The sequence below is a fragment of the Misgurnus anguillicaudatus genome, chromosome 19 (genome assembly GCF_027580225.2).
Source record: "Misgurnus anguillicaudatus chromosome 19, ASM2758022v2, whole genome shotgun sequence".
NCBI classification, from domain to species: domain Eukaryota; kingdom Metazoa; phylum Chordata; class Actinopteri; order Cypriniformes; family Cobitidae; genus Misgurnus; species Misgurnus anguillicaudatus.
Genome location: NC_073355.2, coordinates 6,562,590 through 6,588,279, shown reverse-complemented (window position 1 = coordinate 6,588,279; position 25,690 = coordinate 6,562,590). Strand labels below are relative to the sequence as shown.

Below are 25,690 nucleotides of genomic sequence, written 5' to 3'. Positions count from 1 at the left end.
CCTCGCAACTTTTAATTTTCTGTCGGTCTTAGTACACGATGTAACTACAGAAGAGTCAAGTTTTAAATATGGACATTTTTTCCGCGATGCTAATGGTCTAATCAGATTTAATGGATTGTGCTAAGCTATGCTTAAAGTGCTAGCGCCAGACCTGAAAATCATCTGAATGGATTCCAAAACTGTAAAAACCAAATGTTTACCTTTAGGGGAGCTGGAAATTTTGTATATTTAAAAAAAGTGGAATGTCCCTTTAAATATATTAAACAATTTATTTTATTTGGATGAATTTGCTTTTTATCAGACTTACCAACTGTTATAATTTCTATTTGTGCTGGTCAATTATGAACAATAGCCAATAGGTCAAATTGAACTGCTATCAAAAACTGCTGCAGCGCAAACACCTGTGTGGCCCCTCCCATAAAAGATGAAATCTTACTTCAAACTTGTAATAGGTAATCATCGTCATGGATCACAAGATGTTACAAGCCCTAACAATATCATATTTTCTGTAGAAAGTATTATATAAAGTCTTATACAAGCAACAAGATATGTCCAAACATTTGACACTTTTTACTAAATAATTGGAAGGTTTTACCCTCAGGAATGCATTAGAAAGGTGCAGGTTACTGACAGTTTAATGTGTAAACTGGTTTCTGACAGTTTAATGTGTTCATAAATACCACCATTACTGAAGAAAACATATGACAAGATATACAAATCCACTTTTAATATGGACTTCAAGCAGAAACATAAACAGTTACATATACATATAAAAAATATACAGTTAAATCTTTAAAATCTACCGTTATATTTAATAGAATAATTCTATTAATCGTTTAGTAAATCATCAACACCAAAACAAAGTAAGATTATACATAAGACGATTCCCCATTACACACACAAAAGGAGAATAAGTAAACTAGATAGTAAAGTTTGAACTTTGAAGACAAACTTTAAGTTGGCTTGAGAAAGCCTGGCCTGAAAGTTTATGAAGCAAACATAAGTTAGCATGATTTAGCATGAAGCTAGCATGATTTTACATGAAGTTAGCATGATTTTACATGAAGCTAGCATGATAATTTAACATGAAGCTAGCATGATTTAGCATAAAGCTAGCACAATTTAGCTAGCATGATTTAACATGAAGCTAACAAGATGTAACATGAAGTTAGCATGATGCTAGCATGATTAGCATGATGCTAGCATGATTAGCATGAAGCAAGCATGATGTTAACATGATTAGCATAAAGCTAACATGATGTTAGCATGATTAGCAAGAAGATAGCATGATATTAGCATGAAGTTAGCATGATGGTAGCATGAAGTTAGCATGATGCTAGCATGATTAGCATGAAGCTAGCATGATGTTAACATGATTAGCATGAAGCTAACATGAATTAGCATGAAGTTAACATGATGCTAACATGAATTAGCATGAAGCTAGAATGATGCTTACATGAATTAGCATGAAGTTAGCATGATGCTAACATGAATTAACATGAAGCTAGCATGATGTTAACATGAATTAGCATGAAGCTAACATGATGCTAACATGAATTAGCATGAAGCTAGCATGATGATAACATGAATTAGCATGATGTTAACATGAATTAGCATGATGCTAACATGAATTAGCATGAAGCAAGCATGTTGCTAACATGAATTAGCATGAAGCTAGCATGATGCTAATACGAATTAGCATGAAGCTAGCATGATGCTAATACGAATTAGCATGAAGCTAGCATGATGCTAATACGAATTAGCATGAAGCTAGCATGATGTTAACATGAAGCTAACATGAATTAGCATGAAGCTAGCATGATGCTAACATGAATTAGCATGAAGCTAGCATGATGCTAACAGGAATTAGCATGAAGCTAGCATGATGCTAACATGAATTAGCATGAAGCTAGCATGATGTTAACATGAATTAACATAAAGCTAGAATGATGCAAACATGAATTAGCATGAAGCGTGCATGATGCTAACATGAATTAGCATGAAGCTAGCATGATGCTAACATGAATTACCATGAAGCTAGCATGATGCTAACACAAATTAGCATGAAGCTAGCATGATGCTAACATGAATTAGCATGAAGCTAGCATGATGCTAACACGAATTAGCATGAAGCTAGCATGATGCTAACATGAATTAGCATGAAGCTAACACGATGCTAACATGAATTAGCATGAAGCTAACATGATTTAACATGAAGTTAGCAAGATTTATTATGAAATTAGCATAAAGCTAGCATGAAACTAGCATGAAGCTAGCATCACTTAGCATGAAGTTAGCATGAAGGTAACATGACCCAAAGACCCAACCCCCATGTCTCTATGATGTTCAGATCCAGAGATATAAGGCTTTGTTTATTATGTTGCTAGGGTGCTCATATTTGGTTGCTAGGGGCGTGGCTTAAAACCTCGATAAGAATCCTCAGAGACTGATTGGATGCCTGAGTAAAATGAGCCCACACCCCATGTCTCTATGACACTCTGGTGCAAAGATATCCATCTGGGCTTTTTATAATTGTAGTCTATGGGAGATGTTGCTAGGGTACCCAAAATTGTTGCTAGGGGCGTGGCTTAATAGCTCTGGGACGATCCTAAGAGACTGATTTGATGACTGAGTAAAATGAGCCCACCCCATGTCTCCACGACACTCTAAAGTGAAGATATTCCATCTGGGATGCTTTTATTCCCTTATATGGTCATGTTTCCTGCCCCATTATAAGTCAATGGGAAATTTTGGGGGCCTCTTACAACCCAGGGGTACAGCTTACACCCCATTGTGAGGTATGTTCTTACACAGCCTGCCAGCTTCTTCAAATGTGGAAGTCCACACATTTCTACGAAATCGAGACTCAGAGTTATGACCTTTCAAAGTTTGTTGCAATGTTAAGTCAATGGGAATTTTGGGAAGTTTGATCCCAATTTGTAGGAATTCCATAAGTCTGATCCCTTAGAAAAGATATAGCAACTCAAGTCAGATAACACTGAAGGTCTGACCTGAGTTTGGAGTATGTAGAGTTAAAGCTCTAGGAGGAGTTAGAGTCAGAAAATTTTGTAAGTTTAAATAGCATTTCAGTAAGTTGGCTTTCTCAAGCCAACTTAATAAGTTAATAATGGTCACGTGAACAGTACCAATGTATCCTATATAAAGAGTTTTAAACAGTAATCATAGTCTGTGAGATACAGTCTGGACATCTGATTTTATTGTAACAATGAATTCATCCTGAGTTATGTTGTTTCATATTTACCCTGAGTTAGCAGGTGTGGTGCAAACCCTGCTCTGAAGTAGGATTATAAATGGTGCTCACCCATTTTAAAAATCTAACTTTAACTAATATTATATCTTATGTTCTATATATTACACCATCTATGACTTTCCTAACCTTAAGAAGAGCTGATTAAAAACGAAGGGGTGGTTTTCCGGCCTAGTCCCAGACTACAATGCATCTTTTAGCTGTCTTAACTAAAACAGCTTATCAGTGCCATTGCCAATTTGTCTAAATTATCTCAAACCTTTAATGTTTTTTGTAAGGTTAACGTCCTAATTTAACTTAGAGCCAAACCCTATCTGACAAACCACCCCTAAATGGTTTTCATGCGTTTTTTACCAAAACTGCTGTTTTAAGAAAGGCTGAGGTGTCAAGGAACCCGTAGGAAAGTAAACCTAGAGTGAAGCAAACATATTCTGTCCTACATGAAACACATGCATGTGTCCAAGCTGTAGATGACTTAGTTAAACTAGAGAGAGTAAAGTTTAAGTTGTTGCTCCACATCTCCCTCCGTCATCTCTCCAAATGTCTCCTGATTCTCTCGGAGCAGCCTGAAGATGGCGGCCAGCTGCTCATGTTGTACCCTAACAGAAAAACAACAGGACAAAGTCAAATCACACACACACACACACATCGCTATTAGCAGTGTTGGGGTAACGCATTACAAGTAACGCGCATTACGTAATAATAGTTCACGAGTTCGCATTAACATGTAATCGATAAGGAATGAGATAAAGCATATTTGGCGTGCTCTCCGAGGAGAGGGCTCTGAGCTCCGAATTTTAGCCCGAATCCAGAGTACTCCCCTCTCTTTAACTGTGATAATAAATGAATCTAGATGAGAGTGAGGTGATGGGGTGGATGATGGATGCTGCAAAAAATCTGTCACGGGATAGAGGTGAGGGACTGCTATTTATATGCACCTTTTCGCACTGATTGGTTGGATCACGTGACCATGCTCCTCCCGAACTTAGTTAAATAAACTTCATTAAATAGTAAAAATAGTAAAAGTAACGAGTAAAGTAACGCATTACTTTATAAATGTACACATTAATATTTAATTGACTTTTTTAAAAAAGTAATGCAAGTTACTTTTCAATTTAATTAATTCTTTTTAAAAATAAAATGATGTACTGAATTAAACTGAACATATTAACGTAGAAGCGGGGGACAGTTTGAGTCAGAAGCGGAGATGGCAGGCCAGAGCTTGACATTTTTGCGATCATAAAAAACATTGCAAGGCCTGAAAGAGATCAAGCCTCAGCCAAGTAAGAAAATGTAACACAAAAGCAACGTAAGCATTACTTTCCAAGAAAAGTAACTAAGTAACGTAGCCTGACGTTGTCATACTCAATTCTAGTCAGAATTTGAGTCTGATACCGCTCCATTGAGCTATAATTATGAGGCGTGTCTCAACCGAAAAATGCCTCTGCACTCAATTGGATAGACCTACGACCAATCAAAGCAACGGAGTGTGTGACGTATGTTGAAATTACGTCTTTTGCAGCCTGACCCGAACTGCTAGTTATTTCGCTACAATGACACTAACATTGTGATTATACTAAGTCTGAGTTGGCGAACGTACATCAACACCTACTATGTTTTCAACATTTAATTTATATCACAACATTAAGTATTTACTAAGTCATACAGTAAGACTATCTCTTACCATTTGTACGTTAGGTAAACTTCATCCACGACGATACCCATTACGTTTGCTTGAAAAATATTGGAGCCTAGCATGTCCCTCCACTTATTCAGCAACCACGATTCCGGGCTTCCGAAAAGAAGCTGGCAACGACCGCTAATTATATCCATCTCGTCGTGCACGCCCAGTTGCATCGCCGTGATACCCATTTCAGTTGCGACTAACTTTCAACAAATGCCTTGCTCGCGTTTCTCTGTTCCTCTTTTTAAATCAATGCTCTTTCGGTATCTTTTAGAACAGACTCAATGTCAGAATCCACACATCTGAACTTTACAGCGGCAGCCATTTTGTTGTAAACAGATTGAACACACGCGCTCTTTGGTGATGTGGTTCATTACGTTACTGTTGATCATCTGTCCATCATCGTATAATGCCCGCCCTGACAATTTGATTGGTTCGACCAGCTTTGGATCTAGCATAGTAGCTCCTCAACGGAGAAACCTCAGACCGATCTTCCCGTTCTCAAAATGTTGTGGGCGGGGCTAAGATCGGCTGGCACCCAGGCTATAAGTAACGCAATTAGTTACTTTTGGGGGATTAACTTATTATTGTAATGCATTACTTTTAAAAGTAACTTTCCCCGACACTGGCTATTAGTATTCACATCTGGAAGAGATGCGTTGGAAGAGATTTTTTTGGCTTCGGACACCTATGTTCGTGCCTTACTCGTGTAATCTCAGAAGAAATAATACTGCAAGCAAAAATGTACGATTTGTCTCTTTATTGAATTAGTCGTCAAGAACACATCCTGATCATAATTCACCCTAAAATCAAAAAATAAAATAAAATAAGAAATGACAGTCAAGCTTACAGGGTGGGCACTCTCATACTTAAACTTTACTTCATATCAAGTCTTTGTTTTATCCAGACACGTTTCTACGCTTTTCTCAGTGACATACTGTACAAACCTTCCACTTTCTCTTTACTTTCTTTGTTCCTCTGTGGTGTAATGAGCTTCCAACTTAAACTACAATTAAAACACTTTCTATAAATCAATTCTATTTATTAAAAAAAAAACCTCTTCATAATCTCTTCTCTATTCTGACTTTGTCTCTATAGCTTAACTTTATGGAAAATTGCTTCTGATCCTTTGTAAACTGATAAAAGTACTTAATCTAAAAGAAATTCATACTAATTTGACATGAAGATAAAACCTTGCATTGCAGAAATGTGATAAATATTAAATGGCTGAATTTTGCCATTAAATAAATAAAACAAAAAAACTTTTTTCATAAAAGTGTAATTATTTTTTGTAATTCTGATGTATACATTGATCTGGTCATGTTATGTGAGAGGTTCAACCATTACCCTAATTATTATACCACAATAACAACAACAAAATCCATCATCTTTATTTCATGAAACTCTGACTCTACAGTCTGTCATAGCGCTGTCTGTCCACAAGGAGTCGTGCTGATATTTCAGAAGAGCATGCTGGATACAATGTGTATTTTTAAATGATTAAAGAAAGAAAATACAAACAAAAACAACAGTAAACAGCTGGTTTACTGACAATTCCTCTATTTACAGTATTAAATCTTTTTGTAAGGGACATTTAACAATACTGTTAAACTAAAAGAAAGCTTCCTTATGACAAAACGTTTAAATAATAATATAATTATTTTCTATTCTTTGGCATTTTGCTTGATAAAGCTCACTATTCATAGGCAGAACTGCAATGTGACCTATACAAAAAAAAGACTGAAAAAGGCAATGCTTATTTTCTCTCTCAATACTTTTTTGACACAGTCAATAAAAGTTGTCCCTTGAAGGTCTTGAAGGTTCATTTTTAGGGCACTGTTTCCTCTCGCTCACCAAGTTCTGCTTACTCAGCAACTCTAAAATAAAAAAAAACAAAAGAGCATTTTACACTAAGCAGACACATTTACATTATCAGCTTATTATCTATTTGTTATACACCGTATGAATCCACATCTGATCCTCTTTAGGTCAAGGCAGCATATCAGCCTTTATGTACATTATGTAAACAAGGTCATTAGGAGCGCATTTGCATTTCCTCCTAAGCCAAAATCTCACCTAATGATGATGATGATGATGAATGGGTTTTTTCATTGATGCCATTCATTTTAATACAACATAACTGTTTCTAGCAACATGACAATTCAATAAACAGCACACTGAACATACACCGAGCGAAATAATTCATTTTGTGAGTTTAGGATGTGGCTTAAAATGCTGTCTAGGAAGGCAGAGATGTTTAATGAACGGACACATGTCTGATAGTGTTTTAAGTGATAGTTGAATAGTATAAGAAGCGTATCACTCACCATCAGCAGCTCTGGTGTCAGATGTTATTGTTAAAAGCTTAGCGGAGCGTGTTAATCATGCAGCGGTTAAACTGATCACCGGACTGAACCCCAGGAGAACCGGAAACATCCAGGAGAGAAAGTCTTATCATCCACACTAGATGTTAGTGCACATTTGAGTTCATGAAATCTGAATGGTTAACATTGTTAAGCATGCAAGTGAGAGGGAAGAATAATGAAGGGAAATATACATGCAAAGACATGCAGACAGTACGTCTAGCTGAAATTTCCATCTCATGTTATTTACTACACCATCACAGCTCACTCTTCTCTAGATGCAGTTTACTCAACTATCATCACAATATCAGCTGGTGTCCGTGCACTTCAATCATTTCTACATATAGCGTTTTACTGGACACTCAATTATTAATAAACAAGTCAAATCAAGTATTATGTGATAGATTGCAGAATGTTATGATGACACCATCCTGTATTATCTTTCTTTTCTTTCTCTTTTTTTCTTTTAAACACTATGCCAGCTTCTATATTCATGGTGAGAATAAAGTCTAATTATAAAGTAAGACTTTTAAACTCATTTTATTTAAAAATCATAGATATATGTTTGGATTAACTTGATTAAAAGCTTTTCCTGTATTATCAAACTAAAACACAGGGATTAGACTAGTCCTAGACTAAACTGAAAACCCGGCATTCGCGGGCCGTGCCCCCCCAAACAGGTTGTTGTGCCCCCCTACACAGTTTTTGATTAATTTAATATATATCAAGAATAATTAAAATAAATTAAACATTGAATGTTTCATGACTGTTAATGTAATAAAATGAGGAAAATATAGTTGATATAGGTTTTCTTTAATAAAAATAGACCAGTTTCTCTGATTGGTTGTATTGCCGGGTCTCATGCGTCATTAGGCTTTAGCTTATTTGTGTCTTGATACTATCAACGTGTTTTTTCGTGGTATTTTATGTTTTTTCGTGGTATTTTATGGATCGTGTAAAATATGGATATTTAGAACATATTTAGAAAATTTAGAACGAACCAGCACCGCCTGCTTCATCTGACTTCATGCAAACACCGACTGGCTCAAACTCAGAGATTAGAGGTCGAGGTGGAATTTTCAAATCTACACGACATTGTTTTAAGGAAGTTTAATGTTCGTACACGCCGGCTTCAGCTTTTTTAAAGGTAAGTTAGCGTTGTTTTAATTTACGTAAGCCTTAATGTGAAGTGTGGCTGTATGGACCGTTAACAGCATTGCGACGTGATTATGGTAAAGCGGCTTACTTTCATAACGGCTTTTACTTAGGACGCTATGAAACCCATTCATTTCAATGGCTTGCGCCGCGCGAGGGCGGTTTGTTGTTGCGTAGAGCAAAGCGCGAGCGCAGCCACAGTCTGTAACGAGTCTGTAATGAGCTGACAGTCTGTAACATTTGTATAAGTGTGTGCTTGCACTGTATTTGTTGTTTTAATGCCTTGTTTTTGCAAGTTATTGTTGCTAATTGCGTGCCCCCCCGTTGGAAGCCGCGTGCCCCCCTGTCAGTTATGGTCTGGCGCCGGCTCTGGTTTTCCCTCAAAATGCACACAAGTAATGTTTTTAGTAAGGCATGTTTGTTAAAACTAGTTATATTTCCTAATTAAACTAAGGCCTAGTCCTGGTCTAAGCTAATCTCTGGTCAGGAAAACCACCCCACAGTGTAGGATTGTACGCTGAATTGAGAATTGTTCATGTTCATATTCATCATTTTATTATTTAAAAGGCAATAAATCCTCTTGGCTTAAGAAAGTATGCTTGGGCCCGGCGCCAGGATGGCATAACTGGGGGGGGGGGGGGCATTTTAATTCCTTATTATGACTTTATTTCCCAGTCTGATCTCACGAGAAATCCTACACACTTTATGAGTTGGCTAATTCGCATCAATTAACACGAAGTTAATCATGCAAAATCATAAAATTCTCATGAAAAAACAACAACAATGAAACCAAACCCCTAACCCTGCACCTAACCCCAACGTAACAGGGGTCAAGGCAAATCGGACCAAAACTTACGAATGTGGTCGTATGAATTAATACCAATTAGCCAACTCATAAAATATGTACAAACTCTCGTGAGATAGCGTTGGATTTTCTCCTTTTCATTCATTTATTCATTTATTTATTATGGCTACCTATATTATTGCCTGTATTAGGCCTATAGGACAAATTTGACTTTCACTATAATCACCTAACAATTTTAATAAGCCTGATAATCATGAATTATCTCTCAGGCAAATTATTTCAGTGTGAAAAAAAATGCGCAGTGGAATTCAGCGACAAAGGTGGCGCTTCCTCGATTGATGTTTCAGCCTGCAAGGAGTTAAACATTTGTTCCTTAAATGCAAAGCACATGAGCTAGTGACGTTGTTGTCCCTGTCATCATCATTGAAAAAGACAACACCAAAAGCGAACTGCGAAGATAAGCACGACTTTATTAATGAAACTGAACATCAGGACTGCCGTCCGTCCAGGCTAACAACTTCAGTCTCTTGGAAAAATGAAGTGAACGGAATAAGGTCAAGTTAAAGCGCTGAATTAACTTAAAAGCTTAAACTATTTTAAAAACGTAATAATGTAAATAATATAAAAAACTTAAGTACCATGTCCAATTGAATTGCTATGAAAATTAATTGCTACAAAACTATAAATAAATTCAGTAAACAAAGGCAGCAGCTAGAAGACTACAACTCTTTTAAATGATAAGTTAAATGTTTATGGCCCTGCTATTTTATAATGGGAGGCTTTATAATGAACGGAAAAATATCAATTAAATTATTATAATGCTACGTAGCAGTCTCCGTAAAAAGGAAAAAGAAAACTGTTGCTTTGTGAACAGTAATGAGCCATACTTTAAGAACAATGAAACAAATGTTGGGAAACTGATATCATTTTTCGTACATTTTATGCATCAGCATACAGATCTAGTTTGTTACTCTCTATGGTCTTGGATGGCTTTTTGATTTCTTTGCTGCCCATCTGATTCCTCACCTACTATTATTTTTGGATTTTTTCCTGTTCTGACTGGACTCGTCTCTCTGCCCTCCTGAAGTTGTTAACCCATTGTTCAGCTTTATTAGTCTGATTTATCTTCGCAGTTTTCTTTGAGGATGACAGTGACATTACTAGCTGGTATGAGTTGCATTTAAGAAACAAATGTTTAAAACCTCACAGGCTGAAACATCAAGAAAACGCCACCCAGGTTGCTAAATTGCACTGCGCCTTCATGTAGGCTAGCTTGTTTTTATTTGCGCGCTGAAGCCATTCACCTGAGATTAGTTAGTTGCAGTCATTGGATGAATTCAGTTTTACACGTTGATAAAGAAAATGTTGTATAAAAGTATATGACTGAATTTAGCTCTCTAATTTAATTTATGTCTGTTAACTGGGGCATAATTTTTTTTTTGGGGTGGGGCATGCCCCCCCTTGCCCCACCCCATGTCACCGGGCCTGTAATGCCACTTGATTTGTATTGCAATGAATTTCTTGTGCTAACTCTTGCTAGGTCAGAAGGTTTCATACCACTCCTTAAGATTTACCCACAATGCTCTACACTGCACACACACACATATGCACTCAGTGACCTGCATCTGTTGGCTTTTCACCCAGTTTTATTTCAGTGTGTGTGTGAATATGAGTGAAAGAATGGATCCCTGGAGCTACTCTTGCTTGTGTTGACAGCCCATATTTTGATCAGAAGTCTTAAGGGTTTTTTACAACTGGCTGCAGGCTATGTGAACTATAGCACTTTAAATGTGTCTGAAGAACACAAAAGAAGTTATGAAGAGTGCTGCTTTGTTTCTTTCATCAGCTCCATATGACTGTGATGGCTTTGCTTCAGAAGACCTGAAATAATACATCACTTTTGTGATGTGTGATTTTATACTTTTTGGAGCTTGGTAGATATTTTTCAAAACCTTTCTTTGTGTTTTAACAGAGAAAGAAGTCATATAGAATAACAGATTATGAGAGAGCTGTTATTTTAGGGTGATGTAACTTTTTAATATTTCATACAGAGACATGAATTGTTATTGACACTGAAGTGAATACAGAAAATGAGATTTTCGTGTGTTAGGAGGGTCGAGGGCTGTGGGTGAGACTGATGAGGGTCGAGAGGTTAAGCTAAAGTAAATTATACCTTACCAGTGACCTGAAACAGGCAATATCGCCTGCTGACGTTTTAAAGAGAGGTAAAGTCATTTGTGAACTCTATCCTGTGAAGATAACATGTACATACTGTTTCTATAGGGTTCACACATACACACACACACATTCTTACTTATCCCCCAGTTTCACAGATAAGGCTTAAGGCTAGTCCTAGACTCAACTGAAAATAACTTTTACGGACAGATCTTAAAATAAGCCAGAGCCATTGATTTGTTTATAGATATGCACCAGCAATGTCTTTTTCTAGAGCATGTTTATTAAAGATGCTTAAACATCTTCATTTAAAGGGGCCATGGCACAAGACTTTTTTAAGATGTCAAATAAATCTTTGGTGCCCCCAGAGCACATATGTGAAGTTTTAGCTCAAAATACCATATAAATATTTTATCATATCATGTTAAAATTGCCACTTTGTAGGTGTGTGCAAAAATGTGCCATTTTGGGTGTGTCCTTTAAAATGCAAATGAGCTTATTAAATTCAAACACTGATCACAATGAGGGTGGTTTGTTGCAATTAAAACTCAATTGTGCTTTTCTCTGCACTAAATGGCAGTGCTCTGGTTGGATAGTGCAGATTAAGGGGCGGTATTATTATAATAAGAGCTCCTTATGACATCATAAGGAGAGCCAAATTTCAACAATCTATTTTTTCATGTGCTTGTAGAGAATGGTTTACCAAAACTAAGTTACTGGGTTGATCTTTTTCACATTTTCTAGGTTGATAGAAGCACTGGGGACCCAATCATAGCACTTAAACATGGAAAAAGTCCAAAATGCATTTTCATGCCATGGCCCCTTTAACTAAGTCCTAAGTCCTGGCTTTAGCTAAACCTTGTCTGTGAAACTAGGCCTAAATTTCATAACAATTTAAGCAAACTGACACAAATTGCCATCCCACCAGGTAATGGTCAGATTAAAAAATTATGAAGTTTTTCCTGGGTTGCAATATTTATTATTTTGTGTCCGTATGGTTCATTAAATGTGAAAGGGTTAAAATTTCAAAATAAATTTGTAGATTACTTGCATACATTATCTTTTTTGAGGACCAAGTCTGAAATTTCTGGTTTTATTTCATTTTGAAAGAATATTTGGGCGATAACTGCAAAAACAGTGGCTCGGGGCAAGCGTGAGAAACGTTTGGGCCAGTAAAAAGTATTGTCACTTGCCCGATCGGGCCAGTGCTTCACCCTCGGTCACTAAAATATATTGTCATCAATGTATATTATTTAACATCTTGGAAGCAGACATTTACTTGGGTAAAACAGGAGGAAAGAAACGGTGCACTATTTTGCACAATTTGCTGTCAGTTTACGGGTAAAGCAGAAAAGTTGGGGGCTTTTTTCATTGGAACATGTCGGTTGTATATGTATACAACTATATTTGCCTTTGATTGATTAAATATGTGACACTGACATTTGTTTTATTGGGGCCAGTTAAAATTTTGGTAGGGCAAGTGAAAACCTGAACCACTGGCCCGACCGGGCCAGTAAAAATAAATATTTGCGTTGAGCCCTGAAAAATGTTAATGTGGTGTAACCGGTCTGTGTCAATTGGTGTAACTAGAAATTTTTGTAAATGAAAATATAAATATATTGATAAAAAATTTGGAAGAAAATATAATCATCTAGTTTAGTGTAATATAATTTTTTTACATAAATGTTTACATCATTTGACAAAGATAATTTAGAAAACATAGCTGTTTTCAGTAGATTGTCAGGACAAATATTACAAAAACGCATTACAATTTGATTACGCTTACATGCCATCGAGGTGGATAAAATATTTTATATTTCTCATTCTTTGGCGCTATTGTCGGTGACATTTTCAGGTCCATTCAGTCTTAACTTTTTTATAAAAATGGTGCAAATGTAATTTTTTATTGCATAAAATTAACATACATGCATAAACTATGTGCATTGAAATGAACCTGATGCATGTTTTTAAAACTTTTTTTGAATTTCTCATCTTGACAATCAATTTTCGTCACGGACCCATACACATAATTATTATACACAACACACACACACATATATGATGTAAACTAAACCTTTAATCTGCAAATGATTAGTCGTTTTCGCAGCCCTAGATAATTGAACTCAGGAGAATCATTTCACTTTACTCTGTTTTCAGATATCTGGTGGAGATCCCTGCTTATTTCAGATCACCTTCTGCTCCATCTACATGTCTTATCAACCTGACAAATCACACCCACTCTCTTGCAGAATGTGCCTGAACCTTCTGCTATTGACCCTGAAAGATGAAATATAAGTAGACCTGTGCTGTTGTGTAACATCTCACCATCCTTATCCAAACACACCACACCTCCTTTAAAGAGAGAGTTCATCCAATAATGAAAATTGTATCATTGTTTACAGACCCTAATGTTATTTAATACCTGTGCACTGATCTATATAAATGACTGGATTGCGCGTAGAACGCTTAACGTAACAGCGTGAGGTGAAGCCAGCGCAGAGTTCGAGCCGCCATCTTGGTATACCCAACCGGCAGAGGGCGTCATTGACTTCCATTCAAATTCATGTTTTAAATTCACCCGCTTTACAGCGTATCAGTCACGCATGATTATTTTTAGGATATGTGTACGTAAATTAACTGTTAATTCTGGTGTTATATGAAATGTTTATGTTTTAATCGGGCAGGAAAATGGATTTATGAAAAACCGTTAAGGCGAGTGTGTCTGCTGCGTTCTGTTAATGACACGGGTATAAATAAAGTTTTTTTTGACATCCAGCTACACGGTCAGCGTTATTTCTCTTAATAAGTTTCGGAAACTTGTAAGTTTAGATAACATATAACCAGCAAATTATTGCATGCAATACGGTACAAAGTATGATTATTTATTTAGATTTCAGAATGAGCACGTTTGTCATTAATACTAAATATGTTGCGGTTTGTCTGCTGATCTGATAGTGTAATGAAGATGAATGTATAATAACTGATTAAAAACTAAAATGTCCAACTTTCAGTAAATAACTATGTACATGCTTAGGACGTTTGTGTTGTAATAATGTACAGGGTAACTTCAGATATAAAAACGAAGACTAGTAAAGTGATGTTTTATCATTAAAATCTGATCACGTCCATTGATTTAATAGAATGTTTGGGTATACCAACATGGCGGCGCGGTGGCTTCACAGTTGTGACGTCATGCGCAATCCAGTCATTTATATAGATCACTGTACCTGTGTGAGTTTCTTTTTGATCTTTTGAACACAAAATATATATTTATACAGTATGGTAACCACCGAGTTGACGGTACCCATTGACTGCCATCTGCATGAATTTCGATATGAATGTTCAGACTGAGGTTGCATTGCAAAACATTCAAATTAGAATCGAAAAAAATTTGTATGCTACGTCAGATCCATGTCTAATGTTTTGGAATTTCAGAATAATATTAACATGTCATTTGCGGTGTGAATGCAGGTTGGGATTCGGAAATCAATAGACCAAGGGGTTTAAAACCATTTCGAAATGAACACGCTGATATGCAGGTGTTTATTCTTGTGTTCACGGTCTGTCTGAACACGACTATAAAGGCCAATTCACATTGATCCAACTCCCACCACCAACAACTCCCACCACCAACAACTCCCACCGCCACCAACTCCCACCGCCACCAACTCCCACCGCCACCAACTCCCACCGCCACCAACTCCCACCGCCACCTACTCCCACCGCCACCTACTCCCACCGCCACCTACTCCCACCGCCACCTACTCCCACCGCCACCTACTCCCACCGCCACCTACTCCCACCGCCACCTACTCCCACCGCCACCTACTCCCACCGCCACCTACTCCCACCGCCACCTACTCCCACCGCCACCTACTCCCACCGCCACCTACTCCCACCGCCACCTACTCCCACCGCCACCTACTCCCACCGCCACCTACTCCCACCGCCACCTACTCCCACCGCCACCTACTCCCACCGCCACCTACTCCCACCGCCACCTACTCCCACCGCCAACTACTCCCACCGCCAACTACTCCCACCGCCAACTACTCCCACCGCCAACTACTCCCACCGCCAACTACTCCCACCGCCAACTACTCCCACCGCCAACTACTCCCACCGCCAACTACTCCCACCGCCAACTACTCCCACCGCCAACTACTCCCACCGCCAACTACTCCCACCACCTTCCCGACTTTCACCACCTTCCCGACTTTCACCACCTTCCCGACTTTCACCACCTTCCCGACTTTCACCACCTTCCCGACTTTCACCACCAACTTCCCGACTTTCACCACCAACTTCCCGACTTTCACCACCAACTTCCCGACTTTCACCACCAACTTCCCGACTTTCACCACCAACTTCCAACTTCCCGACTTTCACCACCTTCCCGACTTTCACCACCTACTCCCACCACCTACTCCCACCACCTACTCCCACCACCTACTCCCACCACCTACTCCCACCACCTACTCCCACCACCTACTCCCACCACCTACTCCCACCACCTACTCCCACCACCTACTCCCACCACCTACTCCCACCACCTACTCCCACCACCTACTCCCACCACCTACTCCCACCACCTACTCCCACCACCTACTCCCACCACCTACTCTCACCACCTACTCTCACCACCTACTCTCACCACCTACTTTCACCACCAACTTTCACCACCAACTTTCACCACCAACTTTCACCACCAACTTTCACCACCAACTTTCACCACCAACTTTCACCACCAACTTTCACCACCAACTTTCACCACCAACTTCCACCACCAACTTCCACCACCAACTCCCACCAACATTCTAAAGTCTCATTTACTTTGATCCAACAACTGCTAACAGGGGTTTCATACTGACCCAACAAACGGCAACAGATGCATTTGTTGGATCATTGTGAATAGGCCTTAGAAGGTTTTTAATTACAGCGCTTGTATTTGTGGGTGCGGTCTGGGTCAGATCGGGTATGGAATTAAATTACGGGTTGGGTGTTATGTTAATTACTGAGGGTGCGGGTTTATCACATAGGACCCGTGCTGGACTCTGGCTCTGCTCTCAAATCACAGCATAAAGTCAAACACACCCGCTGACTTGATCTCTATGCCTATTTCCGCATGGTAGCTTGCTGTGTGGCTCGTGTTACTGGAATATGAACAATTTCACACTGGAATCTGATATCGGCTACATAAATTGGAACATAAAAAGGCTGGCAGTGTGAAAGTAGTCTAATAGACATGACCTGAACTACAAAATACACTGAAAGATTAGGTAGTTTTTCCACACAACTTGAAACCAAGTGCTTTAAGAAACATTATGTGCATGCTTTGAAAATATAAGCCCCAAGTAAAAACCCCTTCTGCCATTGTTTAAAAGACTGAAGAAAATACTGACCCTGAAACATTGTTAGCGATACCTGACCCTACCTGACATCTATAATGTAGACCTATTTTTCCATACAAAAAAAAATGTATTGCATACGTCAGTGAAGTATTCAGTAACTGCTTTGTTTACAAGCATAAAGCATTGTGAAGTATGCGACTAAAAAACATCAACCACTAGAAAACTTTGTTGTACTTCAGTGGGAAATGTTCTTATTTATTTGCACGCATTGTAAGAAACCTTTTAATTTTAATTGTATGTGTTGTTAGAAGATAGTTGCTTTATTTTGATTCACAATGAAATAGAGAGATTAAGGAAAGGTGAAAATAATGACCTTTGCTCTTCCTCCATCTCTTCTTTGGTCAATCTCCCCTCAAACTTGGTGGTCCTCTTCTTATCAGGCACGATTGCGGGGGTCTTACCATCATCTACCCCTGGCGCAGCTGCAACATCTAAGAGAGAGTAGATCAATTTTGTCATTTTACTCATTTGGTTAATATGGGAGTCTCAGTTTCACATTTTGTCCTAACCAGGTGCAGGGCATACAGTAGGTCTCTCTGTCATTTAAAAACAAACACATTTTGTATTTGGATCGAAACGCTCTATAGAACAGTTTGTCCATTTAGGTCTACTGTAGAAACATGATGGCCATGTAGATAAAACTGTCTCATTCTAAGGTAAAAAAAATAATACAGTTCATTATGTAAGGGCTTTAAATACCACTGATGATATAGTTATGTATATTATATAGCATTTCTGTCAAGTTACAAAATGCACCTTTTAGATGTTGCGAAAAAAGTGCATGATTACAATTACATTTCACATCACACCCTAATGTCATATGACTTTACCAGATTTATATATGATGTGTGTGAATGCATACACAGATTCCAGAAAATCACTGGCAGTGTAAATGAACCAAAATCGAATGATCCCGTATATGATGGGACTAACACGTCATATGCTGGTGATCTAAGATTATTACTGAAAACATCCATTGATTTCTGTAAACTGTTGCAGAATCTGCAACCCGGAGGCCAGTGTACTGCTGTGAGAACAAAGAAAGTGTCTGACCAGTCCAGGACCCAGTTACACATGGGCATCAGTTTACAGGCACAGAGCACAAAGCTCTTCTGTGTTTAAGTGGGTCATCCTGCAAGTGTTGTTTAGACTATGGCATCATTCAGCAATATTTTGCTATTTTTCCTTTGTTGGCATTTTTTCTTTGCCCGGCCCTTTTAGAGTATTTACAGGGCAGGTCTATAAGCAATGTACTTTCTGTGTGAGAGCATGATTCTGACTGGATAACAGCATTACAATGAAAATATGGAGTACATTGTGTTGAAGTCACTTAACTTGAGTCAGTAGATGCCTTATTTAAAGCCCTGTGGGTATTTTAAAAGTGAAAAATCTAATTACAATAATCTTACCTAAAACTTACTTAACCAGCTTAGACCTGGTATTTGATTACCGTAAAACTTCAAATAATAGCCCGGGCTTTTATTTTCCCAAACCTATCATCACACCAGGCGTCTAAAAGAGACAGGCGTCTATAAGAGACAGGCTTTTAATTTAATTGTTCCAGCATGACAGCAGGAGGTTACCACATATTACGTTTTATTTTTAATTTCAATGTGTTTAACAAATTAGTTCGTGTAATAACACGTCTTAAATTATTGGCAGTATAAATAAAGCAAACAAGGATATGTTTTTTCATTGGTTGTTGCGTGAAATCTTACCCAGATACAACAGTGCTATTTTCTGATTGGCTATTGTGTAGCCTCTTTCTTTTTTTTGTATTGGCTCGCTCGACTAGAACTCTAGGGAAGACGGGCTTGATAGAGAAAGAGAGCAGTGCGGCCAGATACTTTTTGGGCGCTGCAGCATATTAAATATGATAAATAGTGTTTCCGCGCGAGAAATACAATGTGTGGCGGGAGTGCATGCATGACAACAGACTGAAAGCCGGCTATTATCAGCGGCCTCAAAACACTACCGACCCACGGGGAAAAGTCCCGACTCTCCCGCTTGCCACCTCGCTACTGTCATCATCACCTCAATCCTGACGACGAAGCTTGTTGTGTTGTCATAGTGATGAGTAACGGAACGACTGCGCCTGTCACGTGACATCTACCGGTAAGCAAAAAAAAACTTTAGCGTGTTCAATCTGCACCATAGAACTGTCTTAAACAGACTATCTGACGGGTTTTAGAAGATTAAATACAACCCGAAACTAAAAAAAACAGACCAGGCCTTTATTTGAGACGGGCGTTTATTTACCCAAATCTGTTGTCACACCAGGCGTCTAAAAGAGACAGGCGTCTATTTGGGACTCGGCTATTATTTGAAGTTTTACGGTATTATAGTTATTGGTTCTCCCTAACCCCAAATAGCTGGAAGAAATCGAAGATGCAAGCCAAACCAAAGCTCGGGTCTTAAGGGGTTAAAAACAATCGCTATTTTTGCAATTTTATTTGGTTCCACTAGTGGTGCAAAAAGGTACAAATTATCCAAATAAACTGATTGTGCTGCAATTACCATTAAGCTCTACGATCTCTGGAACAGTTTCAGCTGCTGGAGAGGTCTCTGGGGCAGGCGCAGATGATGGTTCAGGGGTGGGCTCAGAGGCGAGTGCAGATTTGAGATCAGATTCTGATTCAAGGATGGGTGCAGACTTTGGCTCAGGGATTGGAGCAGATTCCAGTTCAGGGACGGATTCAGATTTTGGTTCAGGGACAAGCACAGATTCTGATTCTGGGATGGGTTTAGACTTAGGTTCAGGGATGGGTGCAGATTCTGGTTCAGGGACGGATTCAGATTTTGCTTCAGGCACAGGTTGTGGCTCAGGGATGGGTTCAGATTCTGATTCAAGGATTGGAGCAGATTGCGGTTCAGGTATAGGTGAAGATTCCAGTGCAGAGGAGGGCACAGATTCCAGTTCAGGGATGGGTGCAGACTTTGGCTCAAGATTGGGGGCAAATTCTGATTCTAGTGACGGCACAGATTCTGGTTCAGGAGCAGAGCCAGATTTTGCTTCAGGCACATGTTGTGGCTCAGGGATGTGGACAGGTTCAGGGAGGGGCAAGGATTCATGTTCAGGGATGGACGAAGATTGAGGGACGGGCAAGGATTCAGAGACAAGCACAGGTTCTGATTCTGGGATGGGCGTAGACTTAGGTTCAGGGATGGGTACAGATTCAGGTTCATGGACGGGCACAGAATTGGATTTAGGGATAGACACAGATTTCTGTTCAGAGACAGGGACAGATTCAAGTTTAGAGACTGGCACAGATTCCAATTCAGGGATAGACACAGATTCCGGTTCAGGGACGGGCGCAGATTCCGGTTCAGAGACGGGCGCAGGTTCCGGTTCAGAGACGGGCGCAGGTTCCGGTTCAGAGACGGGCGCAGGTTCCGGTTCAGAGACGGGCGCAGGTTCCGGTTCAGAGACGGGCGCAGGTTCAGGGATGGGCGAAAATTCCGCTTCAGAGAAGGGCGCAGATACCGGTTCAGAGACATGCACCGATTCCGGTTCAGAGACGGGCGCAGATTCCGGTTCAGAAATGGGCGCAGATTCCGGTTCAGAGACGGGCGCAGATTCCACGAGCGCAGATTCCGGTTCAGAGATGGGCGCAGATTCAGTTTCAAGAATGGATACAGATTTTGGTTCAGAGACGGGCACAGATTCCAATTCAGAGACCGGCACAGATTCAAGTTCAGAGATGGCCACAGATTCTGGCTTAGGGGCAGACTCGGACCTGAGCACCACTGTGACTGATTCTGCCACTGGCTCCTCTATTAATGCAGCCACTGGCTCTGTTGCATGGGTGAGCTTCTCCACAGGTGTGGGTTCTACAACATCCTCAGGAACAGGCTCTGGCACTAGAGCTGCCTGTGGCAATCAAAGGTAAAAAAGAAAACAGAAACTGTATTTAGTAAATTGAAAAGTTAAACATCTGATAATGCAACAATTACAAATGTCTTTATGATCAGCAGCAGTCTCTTTATGACCATATAATGGTCATCAATGGTCACGTTTTAGGAATGGTGAATGTCAGTCTAAATGTATCAATCAAGGACCACTAAAATACCTACAACAGTCACTTCAATCTGATTTTAGAATGAAAAATGCAAGAAACGGACCACAGACAGAACACCTAATCTATGAGTGTTCATTTGCCTAGTGAAAGCCCTGTGTTTGACTGGTTAAATATAAGTACCACACTTATTTATACCACACATCTTATATTTTTGAAGTATTACTTAAATGGGTTTGTACAAAAAAATAGTATAGGTTTCATGCCTATTTGCATAAAAATTCTCAAGATAAATGTTTGTTAGCAAGTTACTAATAAATCCCATGCATGTCATGTGAAAAATACTTGGCATACAGAATGCTCAACAACTTTGGTGCCACTTAATGAAAGCATTCATCTTTGTAACGGCACATTCTCAGCAGGCCTTCATTCCCCATGCGGCCCGCCCAGAGTTCTGCTTGCACAACAGCTGTCATTTGCAGTCCATCTCCAGCTTCCTCCTTAACTCGCACCTGTCAATGACACCACAGACACAAAGGCCACGCTCTTCTGACTAACACAAACCCACTTCCCTGCCTCTTAACCTCTAACATACACACTCAAGAGTCCTGCAACACCTGTTTCTACAGTTTGCCAACCAGCAACTGACCTCTTGACCACACATACTGTAGTGTTTGTGAATTAGAGACTTAGAAATGCATATAGTCTATAACATGATATATGATATTCAGTTGAAGTATGTCCTGACAATCTGGTCCAAAATTATAGCAAAAACTGCACTGTGAGTGTTAAAGATCTCATATTGCTGCTGTTATCAAGGCTTATGCAGGGCGAACCATAAGGGCATCCTTTTCAAGGAGAGTCAGAGCTCTCGATCGCCATATTTCAATGGTGGCCAATGACTTCTCTTGGAGGTCGGAAAGAAGTGGGAATTCAAAATATGTGTAGGACTCTTAGGACACTAACTTAATACTAAATTTTAATACACATGAGAATTAGCGAGCTTCTGGCAAACGTGATCATCTCTTTAATAATAAACCCCTTCGAAGCAGATAAGTATCTTCACATAACTGGTTAAAAACATGTTTTGATGAGCTTCGCAACGTGCACCCTTAAAAAAGGAGTCACCGGCCACCACTGCTGTATTTGCAAAGCCATCAGGCAGCTTTTTCAGTCATTCAAGACCAAATCCAACCATTTACTTGAATGAAGGAAGACAGATATCTCCCACCACTTCTTAAACCTCACATCGCCCCAGTAACTGCACATGTGCATCACATCGCTCTTTACAGAGAATCGTCAGCTTTTACTGATTGATGATTGGCTCATTTAACTAGAAGGTGGGACTTCCTTTGCTTAAGCCTTTATATATTGGGCATTACACTTTTCCCTATTCATAGTAATACCACTACACCATCTTGTTATATCTATTGTTTTTGACCAAACTCAGAGCTGCATGTGTTGTTGAGCATTTATGTAACTGAACGGTTCTGCAACCACTAAAACCTCTTGCCTTTAGCATAACTCTTTAATAACAGATACATGCAGCATAAGACAGCTGCTACTAGAATAGCAACTCTATTCCCTTCTTTCAAACTAAACTTCATAACTTCAAGAATTTTGGCATACGCTGTGCACCAGCAGATGGTGCATACCATCTTACACAACCACCCACATTTACTGCTGAGTGTGCTTCAATCACAGTGAGAAACTGCTGAAACAAATTATATATATATATATATATATATATTTCTCATGCTTAAAATAGGCAAAGTTTCAAAAAAACATATGGATGTGTGGCAGAGTTTTCTGTGCCGAATGCACTTTGCCAGGGTTCGTACAAGTTTCTGAAAGTTTGAAAGATTAATGCGTAACAATCTATTTCTTTTACAGGAAGTACAGTGGAAGTCCTTATATGGGCTCTTTAACCAAAATAGCGCACGGACACACCAACCAAGAGCTGACACGCAATCAATGTCACCAGAGTAGTGTGTTGTTTGTGAGGAAAATTTAAGCTAGAGCAGATTCCCAATGACTTGCTCGGCCCACGGTACGCCTCAAAGTTGTCGGGTATATTCGTAAAGAATCAGTAAAGCTGATCTGTTTTTTATAAATTTGATTAAACTAAAGACTCTGGAAATAGACCCTTTTACAACGCACGATGATCAAATAGCCTGCGTGCGCATTTAGGCACCAGAAGTGTTGTTGTTCCCCAGTGGTTCTAAACTCAGAAAGTTTATCAAAACGGTTTCCCAGCATCAAAATGTCTGTTTGTTGCGTTTGGTTGCACTAATATACGTATCTGGCAACTTTATATTTGGCCATCTGCTAACGTCTTCTATCCACTCCACTATAGGATCTGGTAGCTGTGTTGAAAAAGTCGATAAAGTCAACTTTTTTAAATAACTTTATCTGTGTGTTGCTTCACTGCTGATACTTGGCATACTTCCGTTGCCAAAATGTACGCGCATACGCTGCCATGTCATCATTGTGTACAAACAGTAATAACAGGTCTATATAAAGGATGTAATACAACTTTATAGGTACTCAAGATTTACATGAGATGACATAAGCTTTAACCTTTCAAGTTGTCAAATTCATTCTTTGAGTAGAGGGACCACTTTTTCAAATGTATGAAATTCATGTTGTATGAATGGAATTCCTATTATAAGTGCATATTTTGTCTAAGATCATTTCTGATGCTTAGTAACATGCAGAAGTTGCCATGATTAAGGACAAATCCAATCATTGTGTTAGATTAGCCCAGAAAATGTTTAGATTTGACTCAACAATAGCTTAAAACAACACTTTTGTTTTGAAATACCCCTGCATAGGTTAAATTACACACAACAGGTTGGATTAGTCCATTTTTGACCCAGCATTTTTTAGTCTTGCGTCTTTAAAAAAACAGTCTGTTAAGTTCATTTTGGTGTAACATCCTCCATCCTTAAACTTTCATTGTAAGTGGTTGCCTGCCACGGATACTGTTGCCAGGATTGCTAAGGGTTGCCAAGTCCATGATTTTCCCATGAAGTTGGGCTACCATTGCACTGTTGTTGCAAGCTGTAATTTATGTCTGCAGGTTGCAGCGACCCCAATAATGTGATATTTAGCCTCGGGAATGCAAATTTAGGCAAATGAACCTGCCAAAAAATGTAGAAATACAATTTGGCTAGTGGCAAGTGGGTGGGTTTTGCTGTGAAAACCTGGTAACAATGTCAGGAACATTCCTGCTAAAACATTCCTGTGCGGTCACAGGTGTGAGTATAAGCACTGTTTTACAATAATTTTGAACTTGGCATATCCAAAACAATGAGCTAGAGCCCGTTTTACATAAAAGACTAAATACATGAGTCTTTTATATGGGACATATCATGTAAATCTGACTTTTCCATGTTAAAGTGGTATAATTGGGTCCCCAGTGCTTCTATCAACCTAGAAACCGATCAACTAGGGGTGCACCGATATAATGCTTGCAGTGCTTCTCAATGAATTACGGTGAAATGCCACTACATCCAAAAGCCATGGGGCGCTCTCGTGCAGAAACTTAACCCATTTCAGCCCACCGGCAACTTTAGTTGCCACAGTGCATAGTTGTCATTTTTCTTTTTTAAAGAATTTTTTAGATGTTATCCATGTTTTATTTCTCAATGACATGCAAGCTTACAACCAAATAAAGGATTTAAAAAAGAAAGAAAGGGTATTTATCTCCTTCCTGTCGCATGAGGCTGTCAACTTCTTACCTCTTCTTCCAAGAAACATGGCGAAGGCAAACCCTCCCAAAGAAAGGTAATTTTCATTTTATTAACAAATATTATTGGTTGACATTTATGTATCTACATAATCATGAAGGTCTCTAGAGTCCTCCAAACAAAACAAATCTTACAAAAGATCTATAGTTTTTTATATACTTAGTCAAAAGTCCAAGCGGCAACTATAGTTGGGGGTGGGCAAATGCCTTGTAAGTAGATATATCATGGGGAAATGGTGTATACTGTGTCAATAGGTTAATAATCAAGGTTATTGGTCTTTTTCAGTGCTTTTTTCTTTCATAATATCATACCTAAAACACTTTAACTAACATCTCTACTGTCCATTAGACATTAATTTGATAGGGAATAAAATCCATTCATACCGGTCATTTAAAGAGGGAGACAGAGATCTCCTCTTCTTCCAAAGACTGGTCGCCCATTTTATTGATTTATTTTCATATTATTTTTATTAAAGGACAACTCCGGTGAAAAATGAACCTAGGGGTAATTAACACATGGTTACCGAGTAGATCGTTCTCTGGGATGCGTTTTCATGATAATCGAATGTAAAGAGTTTTTTATCAATAAAAACAGATTAGCGTATAGCGCTAGTATATGGGGCAAAGAGTAAGTACAAGTAAATTGCTAGTTAATACCACTAACAAGGCTCAAAATAGCCTCACACTACCACAGTAGCATAATGAGGGTCCTTACATGCAAACTGAAGCATTGAGAACTTTGTAAGTGTACAAACAGTTTAATAAGAAGCTACTTTATAAAGACAGCACATTACGCGTATTCAGACAGGAGACATCTTGAAAAACAGACTCGACAAGTCGAGCCACGAACAATGTGCTAAGTGATATGAACTAAGTGATATGAACTGATTTGGAGCTGACATATGGTCCGTTGTTTCTGGAAGACAGCACAGAATGCAACAGAGAAAATAAATAAATAAAAATAATAATAAAAACCTGAACAAGTCACAGTTTATATCACTTAGCTTAGACATTCTTCTTTGACAGAACATTCACATAAAATGTCCAGTAGTTGTACTTGTC

At 39.0% G+C, this 25,690-nt stretch overlaps 1 protein-coding gene across 7 annotated transcripts in view; it reads right to left on the bottom strand.

The window, feature by feature from the left end:
* Positions 1 to 3,195: 3,195 nt before the first annotated feature.
* Positions 3,196 to 25,690, bottom strand: part of LOC129428017 (uncharacterized) — a 34,604-nt gene continuing 12,109 nt past the window's right edge. For 3 of the 7 annotated variants that reach the window (XM_073856853.1, XM_055184908.2, XM_055184869.2), the window contains 3 exons: positions 19,379 to 20,732; positions 17,175 to 17,292; positions 3,196 to 3,867 (listed from right to left, as the gene is read on the bottom strand). In XM_073856853.1, the coding sequence (XP_073712954.1) occupies positions 3,753 to 3,867; positions 17,175 to 17,292; positions 19,379 to 20,732 (1,587 nt within the window). In that variant the 3' untranslated portion in view covers positions 3,196 to 3,752. Of the gene's footprint in view, positions 3,868 to 6,318; positions 6,830 to 11,453; positions 11,525 to 13,162; positions 13,728 to 17,174; positions 17,293 to 19,378; positions 20,733 to 25,690 lie in introns of those variants that run through there. The other 4 variants (XM_055184877.2, XM_055184887.2, XM_055184902.2 and 1 more) reach the window with 4 other exon arrangements.